An 18,600-nucleotide genomic window follows, 5' to 3' on the forward strand; every position below is an offset into this window, starting at 1 on the left:
AGGAGGTTGGAGAGCGAGAGAGAGGCAGCAGGCAAAGGCAAAGCGCGGCCTGGATTCCGGTGGTAACAGGAGAGCGGTAGGAGTGACCGAGCAAGAAGGTGATGATTCACTGGAACTAATCTTTTATATTCATCTGTTTCTTCCTCTTTTGTCAAGATTGGCGGCTACTGACCTGATCCTCCGGCGAAACCTTCTTGGATATATGTTTTACTCCATTCAAAACTTCCCTTCTTTGTGAGTAAGGTTTGGGGATCTATGAATGTATGTGAATGACTTGGGATATTTTATGGTGCTCTGTGTACATTTGTTATTTTACTTATGAAATTGCGACCTTTGTAGAGGAAAAATCTTACTGTGCAAAGTCAGTGGGTTAAGTTACACTTCTATATTATATCAAAAATATTGAAGTGCTAAAAAAAAACACATTGATTATCACCTAGTTTGTATAATTAGGTATATGAAGGATTCTTAATTATTGATATGTATGCTTTGAAGTGAAAGTTGACCTAGAATGTTTGTCATCAGGGTTTTTTGATGTCTAAGGAGGCGAAATAGTGGGTTGACAATCTGTGTTCTAATTGAAATTTAAGGCAGGTAGTCCAAGCTTAATTCTACTAATAATATTTGTTGATGCATGTGGTTTGTTTGCTTAAATTGTAGTAGTTTTTATGTCGGCTAAATTATTGATATCTTGATAGCAACTTAAATTTTAATGCTCTATTCTCGATGTTTTGCATAAAAAGTATGATAATTATTGACAAGCATGCCAGAAACTCGCTTGTTAATAATATGTTGCATTCTTAATGAACATGTTGATGGTATGCTAGAAGTAATGTTGCCTAAGGTGTTATTCATTTTGATTTGTATCAATTGTTATGTAAAACAATTATGTTTATTACGGATATATGAGCATTGTCAATGAGCACTTGGTGTTAGATCTAAAAGTTTCCATCGAAGCTAGTGAGCTTGATGGGTTCATTGAGACATGTTTAGCTCTCCATTGTTGGCATAGATCAAACATTTAGGCTACACATCATTTATGCAAATCTTTGTTATGTTTTGCAAAATTTTAAGGATGGTGTTGACTAGTTAAAATTTGTGCAATAACTTTAGTAATGATACATTGGGTTTGGAAATTACGTGAGAAGTAGGCATTTAACGTAATGGGAATAGGAGCTTCGATGAAATTTAGGCAAATAAGATGAAAATAGACAAATTTAGACACTCTTAAATCTGAAGATATACAAGCTGTCCTACTTATAGTGGGTAATATCTATGTCAGAGAATGATGTTTTCCCAACAGGATAATGACAACATCCATGCATAACACATCTTACAAATCAAATAGCTATCTAAAAGGATGGTGATGAGGTGCCATTCATTGACTATAAGGTATGTATTTTTGCTAAGGATAAATTAAAAGCATATGATATATGTTGCCCAAAGGATAATGCTTACGGTTGTATCTTTATTAATGATAAATTCAATTGAATAAGGAACATTAGTTTCTTTTCTTCTTATTCACGAACCTCACCTACTCTACATCCAAAACTAACCACCTAGGCCTCCTCCATCTTCCCCCTAGCCAATGTTCCTTTATTTGATGGTGTTATTTAGTGGATGTTGGCGAGGATTTAGGATTAATATTAGGAGTATGATGCTAGGATTAAGAGGGAGGAGGGTTAACACCTTTAAGTGGTCGTAGATGGCCATAACTTGTTGGAAGTGGTCAAACTAATGGTTAACTATGGTTTGTTATGGACGGAGGAAAGCGAAGGCTAGGCTATGGTTTGGGAATTGTTATATGGTGATTTTAGGGTGAGGTGATGAGGTTGGTGGATAGGATTGAGGGAAGGTGCAAAATAGAGGGAGGGAGGGAGGGGGGAAAAGAAAATTTTGAGTAAAAAACTTACTGTGAGATAAAATGAGAAAATAAGTAATTAATTCAAAACTTTTATGTAGGGGTGTTTTTTATGATGGTTTTAGTCAGATGGGATTGATGTAAATTCAAGATAATCACTATTATTTTAGTAAATTTTAAAAATAGCTTAAACAAAATTATCAATATGCATGTCAACTTGTTGTAACTTAGGTGAATGAAAAATATGAAAATGAAGGGCTAATAAAAATACAGTGCGTACAATGAATGATATGTCATATCAACTAGATAGGATGTCAAAAAAATAAATCATGTCATCGTGTAACTTTAATTGCTTAGCGCTTGCATTGGATATTTAATAATGGTGATCTTAAAGTCATTTCTAAGGGGGATTATATCATTTATTGACAGTAACTCATCTTTTAACTCATGGAACTCACAAGAGTTATATGTATCTTATGAGACAAATATGTATCATTCTTTTTGAAGGGAGGACTCACCCATGTCACTAGGGGATGAGTTAGTAGTTAGGATAACAGTTTACAACAATAACGTGTATATGTATCTGAGTGAAAAACAAGTTCTTTATTATTTACAGAAAGAAAAGTCTTCGTTCACAGATCATTAGAGAGTATATCAATTAGCTCGATCCTTCTTCGTAATGACATGCTTATCAAAATGGATGGGCTAGGGCTATCATGATAAGTGTTTAAGATAAATGGAGGACCAAGATCACTAGAATAGGTGTCTGAGGTAGATGGGGGGATATGAACACTTGAATGTCTAAGGCGGAGGGGAATCAACATGCGAGTCGATCACAAACAATTGAATTTGTGCTTTTTTCTTATGGTTGGAGACTTTGAATACGCAAGTATTGTCTTGATTATAGTGGATAACATCTATGCCTTATAGTCAAGGTTGAACTAGGCATCTAGCGATCACAAGCAATGACGTGTTATTTACCCAGCTAATATGGAATGCTCTATGATGCGCTTCAAGTGCAGGCTTGCCCTAATGTGTGCTAGAGTATATATGGCATTCATTGTACTGTCGCCTTTAATAAGTAATCCAGACTTTTATTTCATTAAATCGCCTTTTTTTATATGTGGTATGCATTTTGAAAAATTTTCTTATTCCTCCAATCTTCAAAATCAGATTTTGAAGCAAAAAGATATCTTAATGTAGCTAAAGGTGTACTAATAATATCATGATAAAATAAAAGGTGTATAGTCTCTAAGTTTTTTTAAATCATCAAGCTCAGGAGTCTCAATCTCATGTAAGAAGAGTATTTTTTTTTTCATACACTTACATTGCATAATACCTTTCTTATGGCTCTCAAAATAGCAATCCTATAGTGTTTCCAGGGGATGCTTTAGTGAGAATTTTAGGGTGGGAACTGCAATGTAGGCAAAAAAAGATGCTTAGGTCTATTAGTAGTACTTAGGAGTGCTGATACATATGACTTGTTTTTTAGATTTTGAATTTGGCAACAATTATTCTATATTTATATCAAGAGAGCATGTGGAGTTAGGGCTGTGAACGAGCTGAGCTTGAGCGAGCTCAGGCTTGACTCGTGTTCGGCTCGTTTGAAATAGCTCTTGTTCGAAATCGGCTCGTGTTCGAAATTTGCTCGTGAACAGTGTGTTCATGTTCGACTCGATTTAAATATTTGTGTTCGTGTTCAGCTCGTGTTCGGCTCGAAATTGGTTCGTTAAACTAAAATTGAGAAAAATAGATGTAAAGTGTGAGATTCGAACCTCGATCAAATCTATACAAAAAAAGACACTAACCACATTGTCACATGAAGTGTTATGATTTAAACTTAGACATAAATATATATAATATATTATTATATAAATAATATATATAATATATTGTTATCTAAAATGTTATATAATTTTTTTTCTCGAGCCATTTCGAGCCGAACACGAGCGAACAAACTGGTTCGTTTTCGGCTCCTTTTCATTTTGAGCTTTAAAAATTTTTTCTTGTCGGCTCGTTAGGCTTAACGAACGAGCCGAACACGAGCTGTTCACGAGCAACGAGCAAAATTGACAGCCCTATGTGGAGTATATCCTCTATGGTCAAAGGATTTGAAAGCTAAAACTCATCCTTAATTTTTTGCCTATGTCCAATCACAAGTTCGTTACCAGTATCTTGCTCAACACTGTTTGCTCTAACATATCCTCAAATGTATTTAGATAATTAGCACCCTTCATTGTACATTTTTTAAATGTGAGGGGATGGCCTCAGAGTTACTTCTCGTGATATCTTGGATAATTTTTTATTTTATTATATATATTTTTTACCCAAATTAATGTATTTCAACCATTACATATCTTAGCATATCTTATTAGTTTTTGTTTAGCAAAATCAGTTCTTTGATACTAATACTTGCTATCCAATAAAAGTTCCTCCATCTCGGGGGCCCAAACTAATAATTATTGAGTTATGAACACCATCAAATGGAAAAGCTTTGTTTTATTCGTATTATAAGCCCTAAAAATTTTTCTAGGTTGCGGTCTTCATTTTTCTAAATTTTTCACCTTTATGGTGAGGATGGTTAGAATCCTTGTGTGCATCATGCAAGGTTTATTTCCTTGGCGTTAAGTTTTGCAACTGATTTCCATTTCTTCCATTATCATTCTTCAAGTCGCTGAAAGAGTTTTGCGGGCTTTAAAATTTACCATTGTTGATTATTAAATGCTCTTCAAATTGATCTAGAGATGTTGATTTGTTAGGTATGATGTGCAACATAGAAGAATGCAATGAAGTGCTTTTAGTTTTTTGATATACCCAAAAATTTTGTCCAGCTTAATGTCTCTAGATAGTTATTTTCCTAAAATTTTCATCTCTATGATGAGAGTAGTTAGTATTCGTTGTGTGCATCATGTAGGGTTTACTTTCTTGGTGTTAAGTTTTTCAATGATTTCCATATTTTCCATTATTATTTCTTAAGCCGCCAAAAGAGTTTTGCGGGCTTTCATATTTACCATCGTTGATTTTTTATTGCTCTTCAAATTGATCTAGAGATGTTGATTTGTTAGGTATGATGTACAGCATAGAAGAAAGAAATGAAGTGCTTTTAATTTTCTGAAAAAAATCTGCTAATGCAATATTTTATTGTATTTTTCAAAAGATGCTAATGCAAGTGTATAAATAAATATTTTAGGATCATCAAGCACTTGTTGAACTACTAATTTCTATAAACTAAATAAACATGCATAAAAGCAAGTTTAAAAAAATATAATTTTAGTTCCTTTTAAAGCACATTCAACAGCCGATAAAGCCTTTTTTTTTTTCATCACACCTTACAAACATATAGCTCTCAAATATCAGTGGCTGGATAGGCTTTATTGTAGGATTGACTATCTTTTAAGTGGTGCAAACTACTTGGAGATTATGCATTAAATCAAAAATTTGCCAAGTGACATGCCAAAAGTTCTATATCTCTATTCAAAGATTAATCTACCAATGCAAAGGATTAAAAGCGAGGGTTGCAGGTTGCTCACAAGTGGAGACGACATCAACACTTGATGCCAATGGAAGATATCCTAATTGTTGTTGTGGTTGCTCCTCTTATTGCGACGCCTTTTAAACTCCTTAGATTCTTGTTTGTGGGCATCCTTGGAGACGTAGCTATGATACCAAATTTTATGAAATGGTAGTGGGAGGATCCTGGGATGAAATCCTTCTTTGCTTGTTGGTGGTATGTAGTGGATGTGGGTAAGGCTTGGAAAGGGTTTGGTGCGATTGGGGTTAGGTTTTTTGGTGTTTTGTGTAGAGGAAGAGAGCTAGTATGGAAGAGGGAATTATTCTGTGGGGATTGTAGGTGATGCGGGCTTGAATAGGGTTTTTTTTTTTTCATAATGCTTGATCTAGAGAGGGTTAAGGCCTATGGAAATGGTAGAAGTAAGGTAGGGATTTTTGGTAGGGTAAACTCGAGAGGTAGTTAACAAGGGTATGGAGGGAAGATGATGTATAGGTTAGGCTTTGGGAATTGTTGTAGCCTTGTAGGATGCTTTTAGGGTTATTAAGGTGAAGAGCGCGACCACTTGGGTCGAGGGAGGGTGCAAAGCCTTGGACTTATTCAAAGTACCGAACTCTTATATCACTCACTAAGCTTCTTCAAAGGAATTATTTATAGGCAAAATTTAATATTTTATTCAATATTAAAATAGATTATATGATGTCCTTTTATAATCTAAATACAAAAATGCATGAATATAAAAATTAGGATTTTAGCCCTTTTATGGTGTGGAGTGATTCCAGTTGCAAGCTTATAATTTGAGCTCATGTTGAATTTTAATATAAAGAGGCTAACCAAGCTATGATCAACCTACATGATTTGAGATTTAAAATGTTAATGATTATATGTAATCTCCATGTGGTGCTTTAATCTTGCAATAATAATGGGTTTATGCTGCTCAACTTGCCCATATGGTTGGACATCTCATACCTTTTTAAGTAACTCTCTTGCCCAAGGTGATCACCGACCCTACCCTCCTAGTCACTCTAGTAGTGCGTTTCTCTGAGATTGTTCATATTGACACATGATATTCCTTGATTCATCATATTGTCTTGTCTGTGTTGGGATTATTGTAAGGCATTTTACTTTGTTTATTTTTGAGCTTTAACCTCTAGATCTATTACACTCAGACTGCCATGAAAATCTGTGTTATACAAATGAGCTATTTTGGCTTCCTCCTCCATTGGTCGTTACTTTTAGCTCTTTAAGAGAGGAGTTTTTACGAACTAAGAGACTAATGTAAGTAATGATTTGATTAGTTGTGTTGCCTTTATCATATACTATAATATGGTTATTTTTTATTATAGAGCATGCTCTTACATAAAGAGATGTCTTAGGATGTAATTATTGGTGAAGGATGAAATAAATATTTGAGGCTTAACTCTTCTATCCCTTCTCTCTCTTCATCATTGGTTGATTAGACTCAATTCACCTTCCCTGTTCTTTAAAAATCTTCTTTTATTTTATTCCCTCCTTTGTTTTTTTTTTCCAACTTATCATCTAGGCCCTTCTGCAGAGTTCTTTCTTCATCCCCTATTTGGTCAACCACCTTTGCTTAAGCCTATTCCGATCACCAAACTTTAAGGAAACGAAGGCCAACACCAGACTTCCATTAGGGCTTGTGGCTAAAAGCGAGGAAGGTGAGTTAAGAGCGTTGTCTTGAATTTTCAGGATATTTTGGTTAGCTATTCGACTAACTCGTAAACCAAAGATGTCCTGAATAAATAGGCATGATTTCTTTTTTAAATTATTTTTCAAACATTCTTTGGTCAACATTTACAAAACTTTCTAATTTGTTAGTGTTATTTATATTACTTTTTTATTATTGTGTCCATTTCATAATACCTTAGAAAATATAAGTCAAATTTTATGTTTTGAAATCGTTTGATGTATGAAAAATAAGATTGAAAATTTACTGTTGTCTTTTTTCCCTTTAATATATGGATGTTCTCGATTTCTTTGACTAGGTTAGCAATTTTATCCAAATCAACATGGAGGAGAGGCGGCTACCAACAAGAGAGGATGTTGTGAAGAAAATTAAGGATGATGGTGACTTTGACACACTTCGGCTCAAGATCATTCGAGCGGTCAAGGAGAATGTTGGTTTGCCATACCTATTATCCTCTCCTCCTATATCAATGTTATCCTTTCTTATTTTTTATGATAAATATCATCAATATTTCTCTTCACGTTTCAATTTTTTATCATCTTACTTTTCAAATGAATGAAAGTTCTTGAAGGGAATAAAGGCCTTTTCTGATGCTTCAATTGCTTGAAAATTTTAAAATTTTTTCAACTATCTTATAATTTAAGTTAGTATAGAGATATGGTGTAAGAATGGAAGCACAATAAAGAACAAGTTTTCCTAGTGCTAGGATATTTGGATTTCAGTTTTTTATTGAAATATATTTTGTGATAGGTTTAATCTTACGATAGCAAATTTTTCTGAACAATCTAATTACTTGATAATCCAATATACTTTAAGAATAAATTTGCAATTTTTAAGTCTCATAATGAGATTTTTGCGGTGTGTGACTGCATGTCTAACTTAAATTTTTATCATATTTTTTGCAATGTCAAATTTTTTTTGGCATTTTCTATTTTGGTTATGAAAATATAAAAAATATTAATATCATATGTTTACTATCATTCATGTTGTGTTTTTTTTTCTTTCCTAATGTGTTATTTGTGTGAATTTGCAAGGATTTTTATTTTTGTTTGAATTTGCCACTTTTTTTTTGTACTTAAGTTTGACATGTTAAGACTTCAAACTTAAAGCTCGTGTGAAGTAATAGAAGAGACCCTTCACTACAGAGAATTCAATATAATATTTGAGTAGGCTATTAGATCTAGCTTTTTATACTGTTTCCAATTATAGAGCATTAAGTGGGTAAATGTATCAAGGATATGTAGTGTCATAAAGCACTGTGAGAAGAAATCGTTTAAGTTTCGTTAATTATTGTGAAATTAAATAGTTAAAAGTACTACAGAAGGGTAGTTTGAAGGAAAGTTACTATTAGCGCTCTAATCTGACAAATCATTTATATATTCTATAATTGTTGTTGTATGTTATTCTTTGGTATTATTGTTTCATTTAATTATTTTCGATGAACATAATGCTCACTGATTAATGATCCTTAAGTATGGGTCGATCTTGTGAAGTAGCAATCTCTTCTTCATCCCACACATATAGCTAAGTAATTTGGATTTCAAACGGGTACAAACTAGTGACTCAGGCCCACTTCGCTTCAATGGATGGTAGATGATGTTATTTATGCGTTATTAAAGAGAGCAACCTTTGTTATTTGATCCTATCTTTTTCTTATCATGAAAGACACAAGCTTTATGATTGAATTTGGCGCTAATAATTATGCTTGCACTTCTAAGAGGATTGCCCAAAATTATTCTTTGTTTGAAGGAAGAGAAATATGATTTTTTTTTTTTTGGCTAAAGCACCTATTTAAAATTTTTTTGGCTAAAGCACCTATTTAAAATTAGGTTTATAAAATGATAGCGATTTCTATTTGTTATATTATAACTCTTAATAATCACTTAAAAATGATTTAAAAGCTTAGTAGCATAGGTTTGATATTGCAACTACTAATAGAGAGTAGAATTTTGATGGGCATCCTCAATGCAAGCTTTAAAGAAGCAAGATGTTAATAGTTTTAGTGGTCATTTTCTACAAATACAAGCAAGCATATGGATTACCTTTATTGATACAAAATGTAGTCTCTAAGCATAAGCCTAAAATAAATGTAAAGGTTTTGCACCTCCGCCAGTTGGCATTGCATTTTTGCCATCTCTTTCTCTTCTTCTAAGTCTCTTTGAAGGAGCCATCTTTTGTAAGTTAACATTCTAGGTAAATTATCCTTAGAATACGGCCTTTTGAAGGGATGCCTAATAATTACGACCTCTCTTTTAGTTTTATTTTTAAATTTCTTTTGTGGCGGAGATGTCAATAAGAATGCATGATTCATACACATGAAGGATTCATTCTAGTTTGATTTAACCAAAACATGTCCGGGTTCAAAGAAGCGTAATCATTTTCATCTAGGTTGGGTTAAAGAATAGGTCTTATTTGTCTCGCCCCATCCTGCCTTTCCCTGCTCATTGCCTAGATCTGCCTTGAAGTAGGTTGGAGCACTCATTGATGTCCTTTTTTTTACATGATGCAATATTTAACGGTTTGGATGAGTTTTTTTGACAGTTAGGATTCAATTGTCCTTTGTTAGTTCCATGTGGAGGAAGGAGATCAGAAGAACTAAGGTTTTAATCTGGTTGGTAGCTTCAAGGCAAACAAAGTTCTATCTTTATAATGATTGCTAGTGGCATGAACGACTTTTAGGATCCTGACTTGTAATTCGAGAGCCTTCTTTTAGGATCAAATTTCAATTTAGTTTTTTAAAGAGCCAGCTTGTTTAGAGGAAGAAAGGTCTTTCTTTTATCACAATGCTTTAGTTGAATAATGTTATCATGGACGATAGACTCTCCAGCATAAAGTTTCTTAAAATGTTTGAAGTTCTTGTTGAGGAGATGTTCACATGAACCTTGTTAATAGGTATACATGGAGAGATGACATTTTGTTGAAAACAATCCTACCAAACTATACCAGTCCGTTCTAGCTACCTCTGTTTTCGATGGCCCCATCTTTCTTTGTACAAAATTTTCTTACTCGAATTTAGCATTGAAATTCCTTTCTATGTGCCTTTTTAATCACATTGTAGATTCGTTTTAGCTTTTAGATCTCATTGATTTGGTTAAAACTTTTACCTCTATTCTTCTCTATGAACACATAACCCATCAAGCTTCCCCTTTCAGTTGTTATATCAAGATCAAGGATGTTGGAAATCATTCGAGGTTTAAATCCTGAGATTATACTATACAATTGGCAAACCTATCTTTATTGGACCTCAAGGTAGTCATGAGGTCACTCTTAAGCATGAGGATAAGAGGTGCTTAGGATTGATACTCTAGTTTGAGGAAGCTGACCTGCATACAAGCTTAGGAGTATTTGGTTATGCTCAATTTGAACTTGATTTAAAAATGGAACATGTATTAGTATGAGCCAGCTCAAATTGAAATCCTTAAAAATAATACAACCGGAAATTATTTTGAAATACAACCCACATTCAAGCCTACATAATGCAGTATTTGGTTCTATGGATTAAATTGCCAAACAACAAAATTAAATTAAATAGAAGTACAAAACAAAATAATTTGACAAGCTTGTTTCCCAACTTAATCTTATTAGAAAACGTGAAAAGCTATTGGAAATAAGACGAGGGCTGTTAGCTTAGAGTTAACAGGCATTAATTTGTGGATCTTGGATTCACTATTATACACAATGCTTGCTGCCAAAAATATAGGGAAGCCAATAAATGAAGAAGCAGCACTTCATTTGATGAAATTACTACTTCTCCAAAATCTTTTGTGGGAATTGACGTAATGTATTGAGACATTTGGCTTAGAAATCCACACCTAGTTGTGTGGTTTTCATCAATGTAACTCCAAGAGCCAGAAATTTCTCTTCATTTCTTATAGCTTCCCCATCACCATCATGATCAAGTCAACTTATATGCTAAAGAATTCATGGTGTGTTTAATAGGATAGATCCATTATTTGTTTCTATAACATTCCTTATGTATGGTCATAAAGTGTTTTTTTTTTTTTTTTTTTTTTTTTTTTTGTGAGAATGGAGGTTATTAGAAGCACACTAAACCCATGAAATGAGAGGATCAAATACTTTTATTATATAACCACAAACTATTTTCCACAGCTGTTCAAATTATCTTAACCGGGTTGTTGTGCTTTGTACGAGATTTCAATTACAGTTTATGCATGGATTATCAAACTTTAGTTAGGAAAGTCAGAGAACATTTTCATGGAAGAAATTACGATATGTATAGGATTTGTACTAAATTTTTAATACAATCACATCCATCAAGAAGGAACTACAGTTGCATATTTGGACTTCTATTCATGATGCATTAGGCATCATCGACATATTATGCCGTCCATCATTTGGTTCACTCATTAAGATTATTAATGGAAGAAAGATTAGTTAGACATCGATGAAAGATTTGCTGCTTCTCCCAATTAAGGCATCCTAGGGGTTGGTATATGTCACCAAAGCGCAATTTGTAACTCTACTCTCTTGAGGATTTGTTTGGGTGGACTATTCTTGCTAAAATGTTAGTTGGCAAAATATTGCTAGAAAAGCAATGGCGATTAGTTGCTACAATTAATGTTGTTGATAGTATTTGGTAGGTCTATGATCGAGATGCTTTTTTGAACTCTAAAATTTATTTTATTTGTTTGGTAAATTTATGCATGATGTTAAAATTCAAAATGGTCGAAAGGCCAAAAAAATAAAATGAAACTATTATGAAAATTAAGAGAATCCAATTTTAAATTGGATAAGGTTTTATGATTGTTTAAATTTCTCATGAAAACGATTCATTTTGATTTTGATTATTAAATTTATTTATTTGCTAGGTGGACGAATTAAAAGGTTCAATTTACCTTGTATATGCAAGCAGGCAACATTTACTTTAAATGATAAAGGCTATTTTCTGTTTAGAAAAATAAATACATTAAATAGATAAAAGACCCAACATGTTAAATAGATAAAAGACCCAACATGTTAATAAGAGAAGATAACTAAGGCAGAGAGATGACGGGCATTGTTGCGAGAGGTTGGTAGGATATGAAGAAGGCCATGAGAAACTGATTAGGGTAGCGGAATGATCTTTGCCAAAGGTAGACGGTTGATTGCTTCTTGATTATTGCTGAGTTCAAGAATAAAGGAAAAGCATAAGTTGAAGGCAGGACTATTGGAGTTTATTTAGTGGATCGATGCCATTTTCATGGTGTATTGCATTGTGAGTTTGTGTGATTACAATCTTTAGTGCAAGGAAACAAACCACTTTGGGGATCATTTTTTGTTTTAATGTATTCATCTTAACATACAGTCAAGTTGTGCAAACAAAATCTTGCTGGTGTTCAATGTGCTCTAGGAGGTCGAGATTAATTTAAAGGAGTTTCAAAAAGAGGTCTATAACATATCTTCACGTTATTATATGAAGAAGATGATTGCAAGAGTTTAATTCAAAATTTTCAAGATAACCACACAATTATTGACTCAAATTCTAGCAATGAAAACCACTATGACAACAATTCATCATTAGTTCCTGAAATCATAATTTGGGAAATGTCTGCCTACCTTTCAATGATTTATACATCATTACATCTCCGCAAAGAAGCATTCCTACTTCCACCTTGATAATAGCTAATTGATATTCACTTCTCCTTGCCACCATTCAGTAAGCACTGCATGGTTACCCTTATTTGACACCTCTATAATGACTATTAAATAAGGCATGCCTCATGATTGTTTGCTACATTGGTATGAGTAAGGATGTGAAGCAATCGAGTCGTTACAAGAAGTGTCAAATGATTTCATTTCGACCTCTGTATTAAAAGGTTTGACCATTTCTATAAATACCCAATACATCAATTTTAGGGCTCTTTAACCACCATAGAACCCTAGTTAATCTTGAGAGAGCAATTAGTAGGTAAATTAACACATTGCCTTGAGTTCGAAGTGTAACAAGCCTTATTGAGTGAATACAAGTGGAAACAAATTTTTTTCTTTCATATAGTTTCATGCTCTCTTTTTAAACTTTTCTCTATGTTTTCCCTTCATCTCATTCTCTGCTTCTCAAAATATTTTCTTAATCACATTTTGCATAACTCTCATACATATATCGAAATCTAAGTACCAACATAGACGAACATCCAACTCATGTAATTTTTAGAATGTTCATTTTCAGTTTTTATTCATGCTACCATTACGATAATGGTTTCCAATGTGAGAAGAGGTTTGAAGTATGTCTACAATTTCCTTAAAACATCTTCTCATCATCATTATTGATCTTTTCTCAACTATTTTGGTATGTCATCTTAAATCATAAATCTTCATTCATTCAAGTTTTGCTTCAGGTGTTAAATCTATTATATTCTTCATAAATCAATTTTAACAACTTATAGCCATAATATCCTTGGTTTACTGCTTCGGATGTCTGACCCATGCTAATTTTATTTGTTTAATTGGTGCATTTTTCCCCTATTATTATACATGTAAAATTACCTAGCTATATTTTTAATTACCTCGCTTTCAAGAAATATCATTTATTCAACAACAACAACAACAATAAAAAATCTTTATCCCACTAAGTGGGGCCTGCTACATGAATCATTTTTCTCCATCGTGTCTTTGCTTAGTATCATATTTTCATTTAATTCTTGTAAATTAAGATCATTTTTTATACAATATGCCCAAGTCTTTTTAGGTCTACCTCTGCTTTTCTTAACATAAACCGATCTAAAACATTTACTCTTCTAACCGGATCATTAGATGGTCGATGCTTAATGTGACCAAACCATCTAAGATGACTCTCTCTAATCTTGTTTGCCACTGAAGCTACATCAACTCTTTCAGGGATACATTTGTTTTGCATCTTGTCTCTAAATGTCAAGCCACTAATCCACCCAAGCATTTTCATCTCAGCAACACTTAACTTAGTTTTATGCTTCTCTTTTATAGGCCAACATTCTATGCCACAAAGCATTGCAGGTCTCACCACCATCTCACCACCATCTTGTAAAATTTAAAATTTTCTTTCAAGTCTAAGCATCTATCTTATCATTCTCATCTTTCTCACATTCAGCTTAGATATTAATGATTTTTTGCCACCCAATACTCAAATCCATATAGCAGCACTAGTGCAAGTGCAATTTTATAAAATTAATTCCTATGTCTTTATGGTGTTTTCTCATTTTATAATATTTTTGAAGCGCTTCTGCATTTTAACTATTTAATGTTAACTCTATATCCACTTTATATAGTCTTTTCTAGATGCTTAAACTCGTAAAAGTTACATATTATTTCGTATTTGATAATATCCCACCCTTTGAAATTCAATACCATATATTTGGTCTTTTTCTACTCTTTTCTAAACTTTTTCTTGTAAACATATTCTTTACTGGTGGTATCACATATTTTACGTACAATATAATTTTAATAAACTAGCTAAAAGAATGGCTAACTTTCAATAATTACTTGAACAGATGTTTGAGTAAACTTAAGCATGACAAAAAACCTACGATTAATTTCATTGTTTTGACGTTAGTTTTATAACTGGCTGCCTATCAAACGTCAACCTGCAATCTTTCTCATGTTGGTCTGGGGATAGCAACAATGATATTAAAAGAGTTTGTTGCATGTTAATAACAACTACAACAATAATAGTAATAAATTTTTAAAAATAAAATTTGATGGTTGCCACAAAAAATATTGGACAATAAATGAAGGGATTGCAACAATGGCAGTTTGTTATTTGTTATACTGAGGGACAGACTAATCAATAGAAACAAATTTCACGACAACTCTAGTGCTACAAATAGAATATGGCCTAGCCATATCAACATGCCCAGTGATACTTATAGTTAGAGGTCAAGATGATACTTACAATATGTTAACTAAAAGGTTAAGCCAGGGATGGTAATTGTGAGCTCTCATACGAGTGAACTCGTTCAATTTGGAACTCAACAATGTTTACTATATTATGACATGATGAAGAAGAAGCATGACAGCACAACTTGCCATTTTCGATATTAGATATTTAGTTTTCTATTTAGCATCGTATCATTATTTTACTGTCAATGGAGTTTTATTTTCACTCTTCAATTCTCTTTGATGGGTTTTTTTCCCTTGTGGTTTAGTTAGTATTAGGTTTTGACTTCATACATGCATCTCATTTTGAAAATACTAAGTCTTGTTTTGCCTTAGGCGGTCTCTATGAAAGTGCTTTAAAGTGATGTGGAGACCAATTTTGTGAAGTGAAATTTTTTTTTTTAATGCAGGAAGAGCTACGCAAAAGCATCATAGACCAGGTTAAACGGTCTGATATTCTCAACAAAGATGGATCTGAGGACATGAAACCAAGACAGCTTTCAGATGCTATTTACGAAGAGCTTGGGTACGTGCAAAGTTTTAACTGTGTATTTTAATGAACATTTCTTTTCTTGATGTACTCATATAATAAACCAAATTTTCTTGTCTAATCAATCTAACTGATCATCTAATTGCCCATATCAAATAAATCATCAGTAGTTTTATGCCAAATAGTTGAGGACGACTTTTTAAGTTCTCATTTTTTATGTTTTCTTCTTGACTACTGTCTTAGATGTTAAAATCTCTTTGTAAATCATTTTTAACAATTTATGTCCGTGTTATCATAGTTTTGTTCCTTATTTTTCCTACTCCAACGCTAATTCTATATTTTTTGTATATTAGGTGATTTTTCACCTTTTGTTGGCATGTTCGAATCACTTTATTTTATTTTCAATCACCTGCGTCAATCATTTTTTTAAATATAACCATTCTTTTATTTTTACTCTCTAGTTTAGTCACACATCAATTTTAATTTTATTTCTTGGTCAAACTCAATTAAATATCAATTACTTTCTTATTGCCAAACAGTTAGATTCATATCAAATTAATTATAGTTTCATAAAGTTTACCCTCCAAATCCTTAGGATATCATCTTAATATTTAATAATTAGATGTTAAATTGTTATTTATATTTACATTATTCTATATAATTGATCCAAGGTACTTAACTAATCACACCTAGTTTATTAATCCTCTAATAATATTTATTAGTAATTGTTAATATCATACCTACTAAAAGTATGCAACATATATTCAGTTTTTAGTTCGATTAGTTCTAAATCATTTATTTTTAAAGTATTTTCTCCATTATTATTTCTTTCATTTATTTGGTGAATTTCTTGTTAATTAAACGGTCATTTACAGGAAACATATATCAAGATGCCTCATTTTGCATTTTCTTTGTAGTGATCTCTAAAGCCAATACAATTATTGTTAAATTTGATCTTAGACTTTCAAAATATCAGCAAGCAAAATAAATATCAGTTATTTTTTATATTTCATGTTATTATTTTTCTTCTTTTGCATTTAGATTTCAACAATTTCAATTTTTCCCACTTAAAACATTTCAGGAGGAAAATCACAGGTCAGATCTCTGATGAAATATGGAAGACCATCCGACTAAATGAGAGCATAAAGGATGATATCAAAGGCACTGTAGAACACGTTATCAACAAAATGGTAAACCCTATGCCCCAAACGAGTTTAGGTTCTAATCCCTCTCCCACCCAAGAAAATCAAATCATCGGAAGGGAAGCTAATGGCATCATTAAAACCTCAATAATAACTCCAGCAAGCGAAGCAAATATTTCAAATTCAAATAAAACATATGAACCCCCAGGTTTTGGTTCCGGTGATGCCGATAATGGCGAATCTAAAAATTCAGATCTACAGGAGAATGAGCAGAGAGCAGGCTTGATTCAAAATCCACAGGAGTTACTGAAACCAATTGAAGATGTGGAATGTGGTTTCGGCTCAAGCGGCGGCGGCGGTGGCGGCAGTGGTGAAGTTGATGATGACACTGATCTGCCTCCAGGGTTTAACTAGTTATTATATTTGGTCATTCAGATACTTACCACCCAATTATTGTGTATTTGCATATCGGACACCTTAACTTTGTTTTCATACATATATCACTCAAATCCTTCATATCACATAAAAGTACCACCATTTTAACCATTAAAAGCTGAATACACCTTTTCATGTATATGTAAGATATGTAAATACGTAGGAATTAAATGTTATGTATGTAAATATTCTTTTTATATTTAGCGAGTTAATGAGAGGAGAGGCACTGCTAGAAAATGTTTCGTCCTGTTCCTTATTTTCATGTCAATTTGTTGAAGGTAGACTAATGTAGAGAGGGTTGAGCAGGCAAAGTTGCTCAATATGTATATTCTTGTGATGATTAGGGTTCAATTTGATAATATTGTGTAGATTGTTGTCTAAAATCTTGGGATAGATGTACCACTTCGTTAAAAGAAGTATTGTGAGTGTAATATTAAGTGTTTAAATGATCGAACCGGATCTAAACCATGAAATTACATCTCCTAACTTTGAAGTGATGTGATCGGAGATTAAAAAAAACTAAACTATGGCCCTTGTAAAAGTTTCTACTGCCCAATTGTGGAGATCAATTAAAAACATAATTATGCAGAGATGAACATAATTTTTATGTGAAAATTTCTAGAAGAAAAGAGCCAAAGCGCTCATTCTTATTGAAACTGTTTCATTATGTTGTTTGATATGATGCATCACTTCTTTGTCACAATAAAAGGAATCAAATGCCTTTAACCGTATGTAAATTCATAGCATATCTAAAGTGATAATTTTGAAAAAAAAAAATCCATCCAAGCTATATGATTGGTGAAAAGACAGCAATGTTGTTTTGCAAGTTTTAGAAAATGTCAATCTAATTGATTGTGATTCAATTATGTAGAATGCAGTCCTTTTATGGGATGTAGTGGTTGAAAAGATTTGATTAGAATTCACACTGGTGAACAATGCCTAATCCAGTACACCTTGCTTGGTTGCACATAACGATGAAGCTTGATCGATATAGCAGGACTCGTGACTTAAGAATATCCAAATGTGGTTCAGATCTCATGATTCTAGCCTCATTGTATATTAGTCTCGTTGTATCGAACAACATTGATTATGCAATTAATGAAATATGAGTTTATATGGCTTAAAAAATTTTTCAAATTAAATAAGAAGTAATTTTTATATCTAAAAAATTGATTGAAATATTTATATTTGATTGGATCTATTTCACAAACCTTTTAAATATATATGAACAATGTAGCTAAATTGTGAAAACTGCTTCAAATGCTTGTTTCAATTTACTTTTGTGTAAGTATTATAATTATCATCCACTAACCATCTATAAAATTAATTTCTTAACAGATTAATCCAAATCATTTAATATTAAGTAAACGACAAAATTAAGTAGAAAATTGAACTTACTCCTATGTGCTTAAAAGTCATTATCAATTAACCAAATTTTTAGTTTTAATAAATGTGCATCACTAATATGTATAATGTCAAGAGTTAGACTAGCATCCCTTGCCTCCTCAATTTAAAAAGATAGAGCATTTATGTCCTCTTGATCCACCTCCAACTCTATCTCCTAATCCATCCAATTCTTTTTTTTGCACCTCATCTCAAACATCAATA

At 32.6% G+C, this 18,600-nt stretch overlaps 1 protein-coding gene across 4 annotated transcripts; it reads left to right on the forward strand.

Moving 5' to 3' along the window:
* Nucleotides 1-17,121, forward strand: LOC110017974. Of its 4 annotated transcripts, none has more exons than XM_020715169.1 (5): nucleotides 1-98; nucleotides 526-590; nucleotides 7,376-7,507; nucleotides 15,336-15,451; nucleotides 16,497-17,121. In XM_020715169.1, the coding sequence occupies exons 3-5, from the start codon at nucleotides 7,400-7,402 to the stop codon at nucleotides 16,969-16,971; spliced, it is 699 nt and encodes a 232-aa protein (XP_020570828.1). In that variant the 5' UTR covers nucleotides 1-98; nucleotides 526-590; nucleotides 7,376-7,399; the 3' UTR covers nucleotides 16,972-17,121. The 4 variants fall into 4 exon arrangements, with proteins under 4 accessions (XP_020570828.1, XP_020570826.1, XP_020570825.1 ...); XM_020715167.1 differs by lacking the exon at nucleotides 526-590 and adding an exon at nucleotides 6,925-7,048; XM_020715166.1 differs by lacking the exon at nucleotides 526-590.
* Nucleotides 17,122-18,600: the final 1,479 nt, after the last annotated feature.

This window comes from Phalaenopsis equestris, unplaced genomic scaffold (assembly GCF_001263595.1).
Source record: "Phalaenopsis equestris unplaced genomic scaffold, ASM126359v1 Scaffold000002, whole genome shotgun sequence".
NCBI classification, from domain to species: domain Eukaryota; kingdom Viridiplantae; phylum Streptophyta; class Magnoliopsida; order Asparagales; family Orchidaceae; genus Phalaenopsis; species Phalaenopsis equestris.

Excerpts from the sequence above, each read along its gene's own strand:
- LOC110017974 (XM_020715169.1), top strand. The coding sequence starts at position 7,400 with ATGGAGGAGAGGCGGCTACCAACAAGAGAGGATGTTGTGAAGAAAATT. Across the intron at positions 7,508-15,335 it reads TTCGAGCGGTCAAGGAGAAT|GAAGAGCTACGCAAAAGCAT; the intron begins GTTGGTTTGCCA and ends TTTTTAATGCAG. Across the intron at positions 15,452-16,496 it reads GCTATTTACGAAGAGCTTGG|GAGGAAAATCACAGGTCAGA; the intron begins GTACGTGCAAAG and ends AAAACATTTCAG.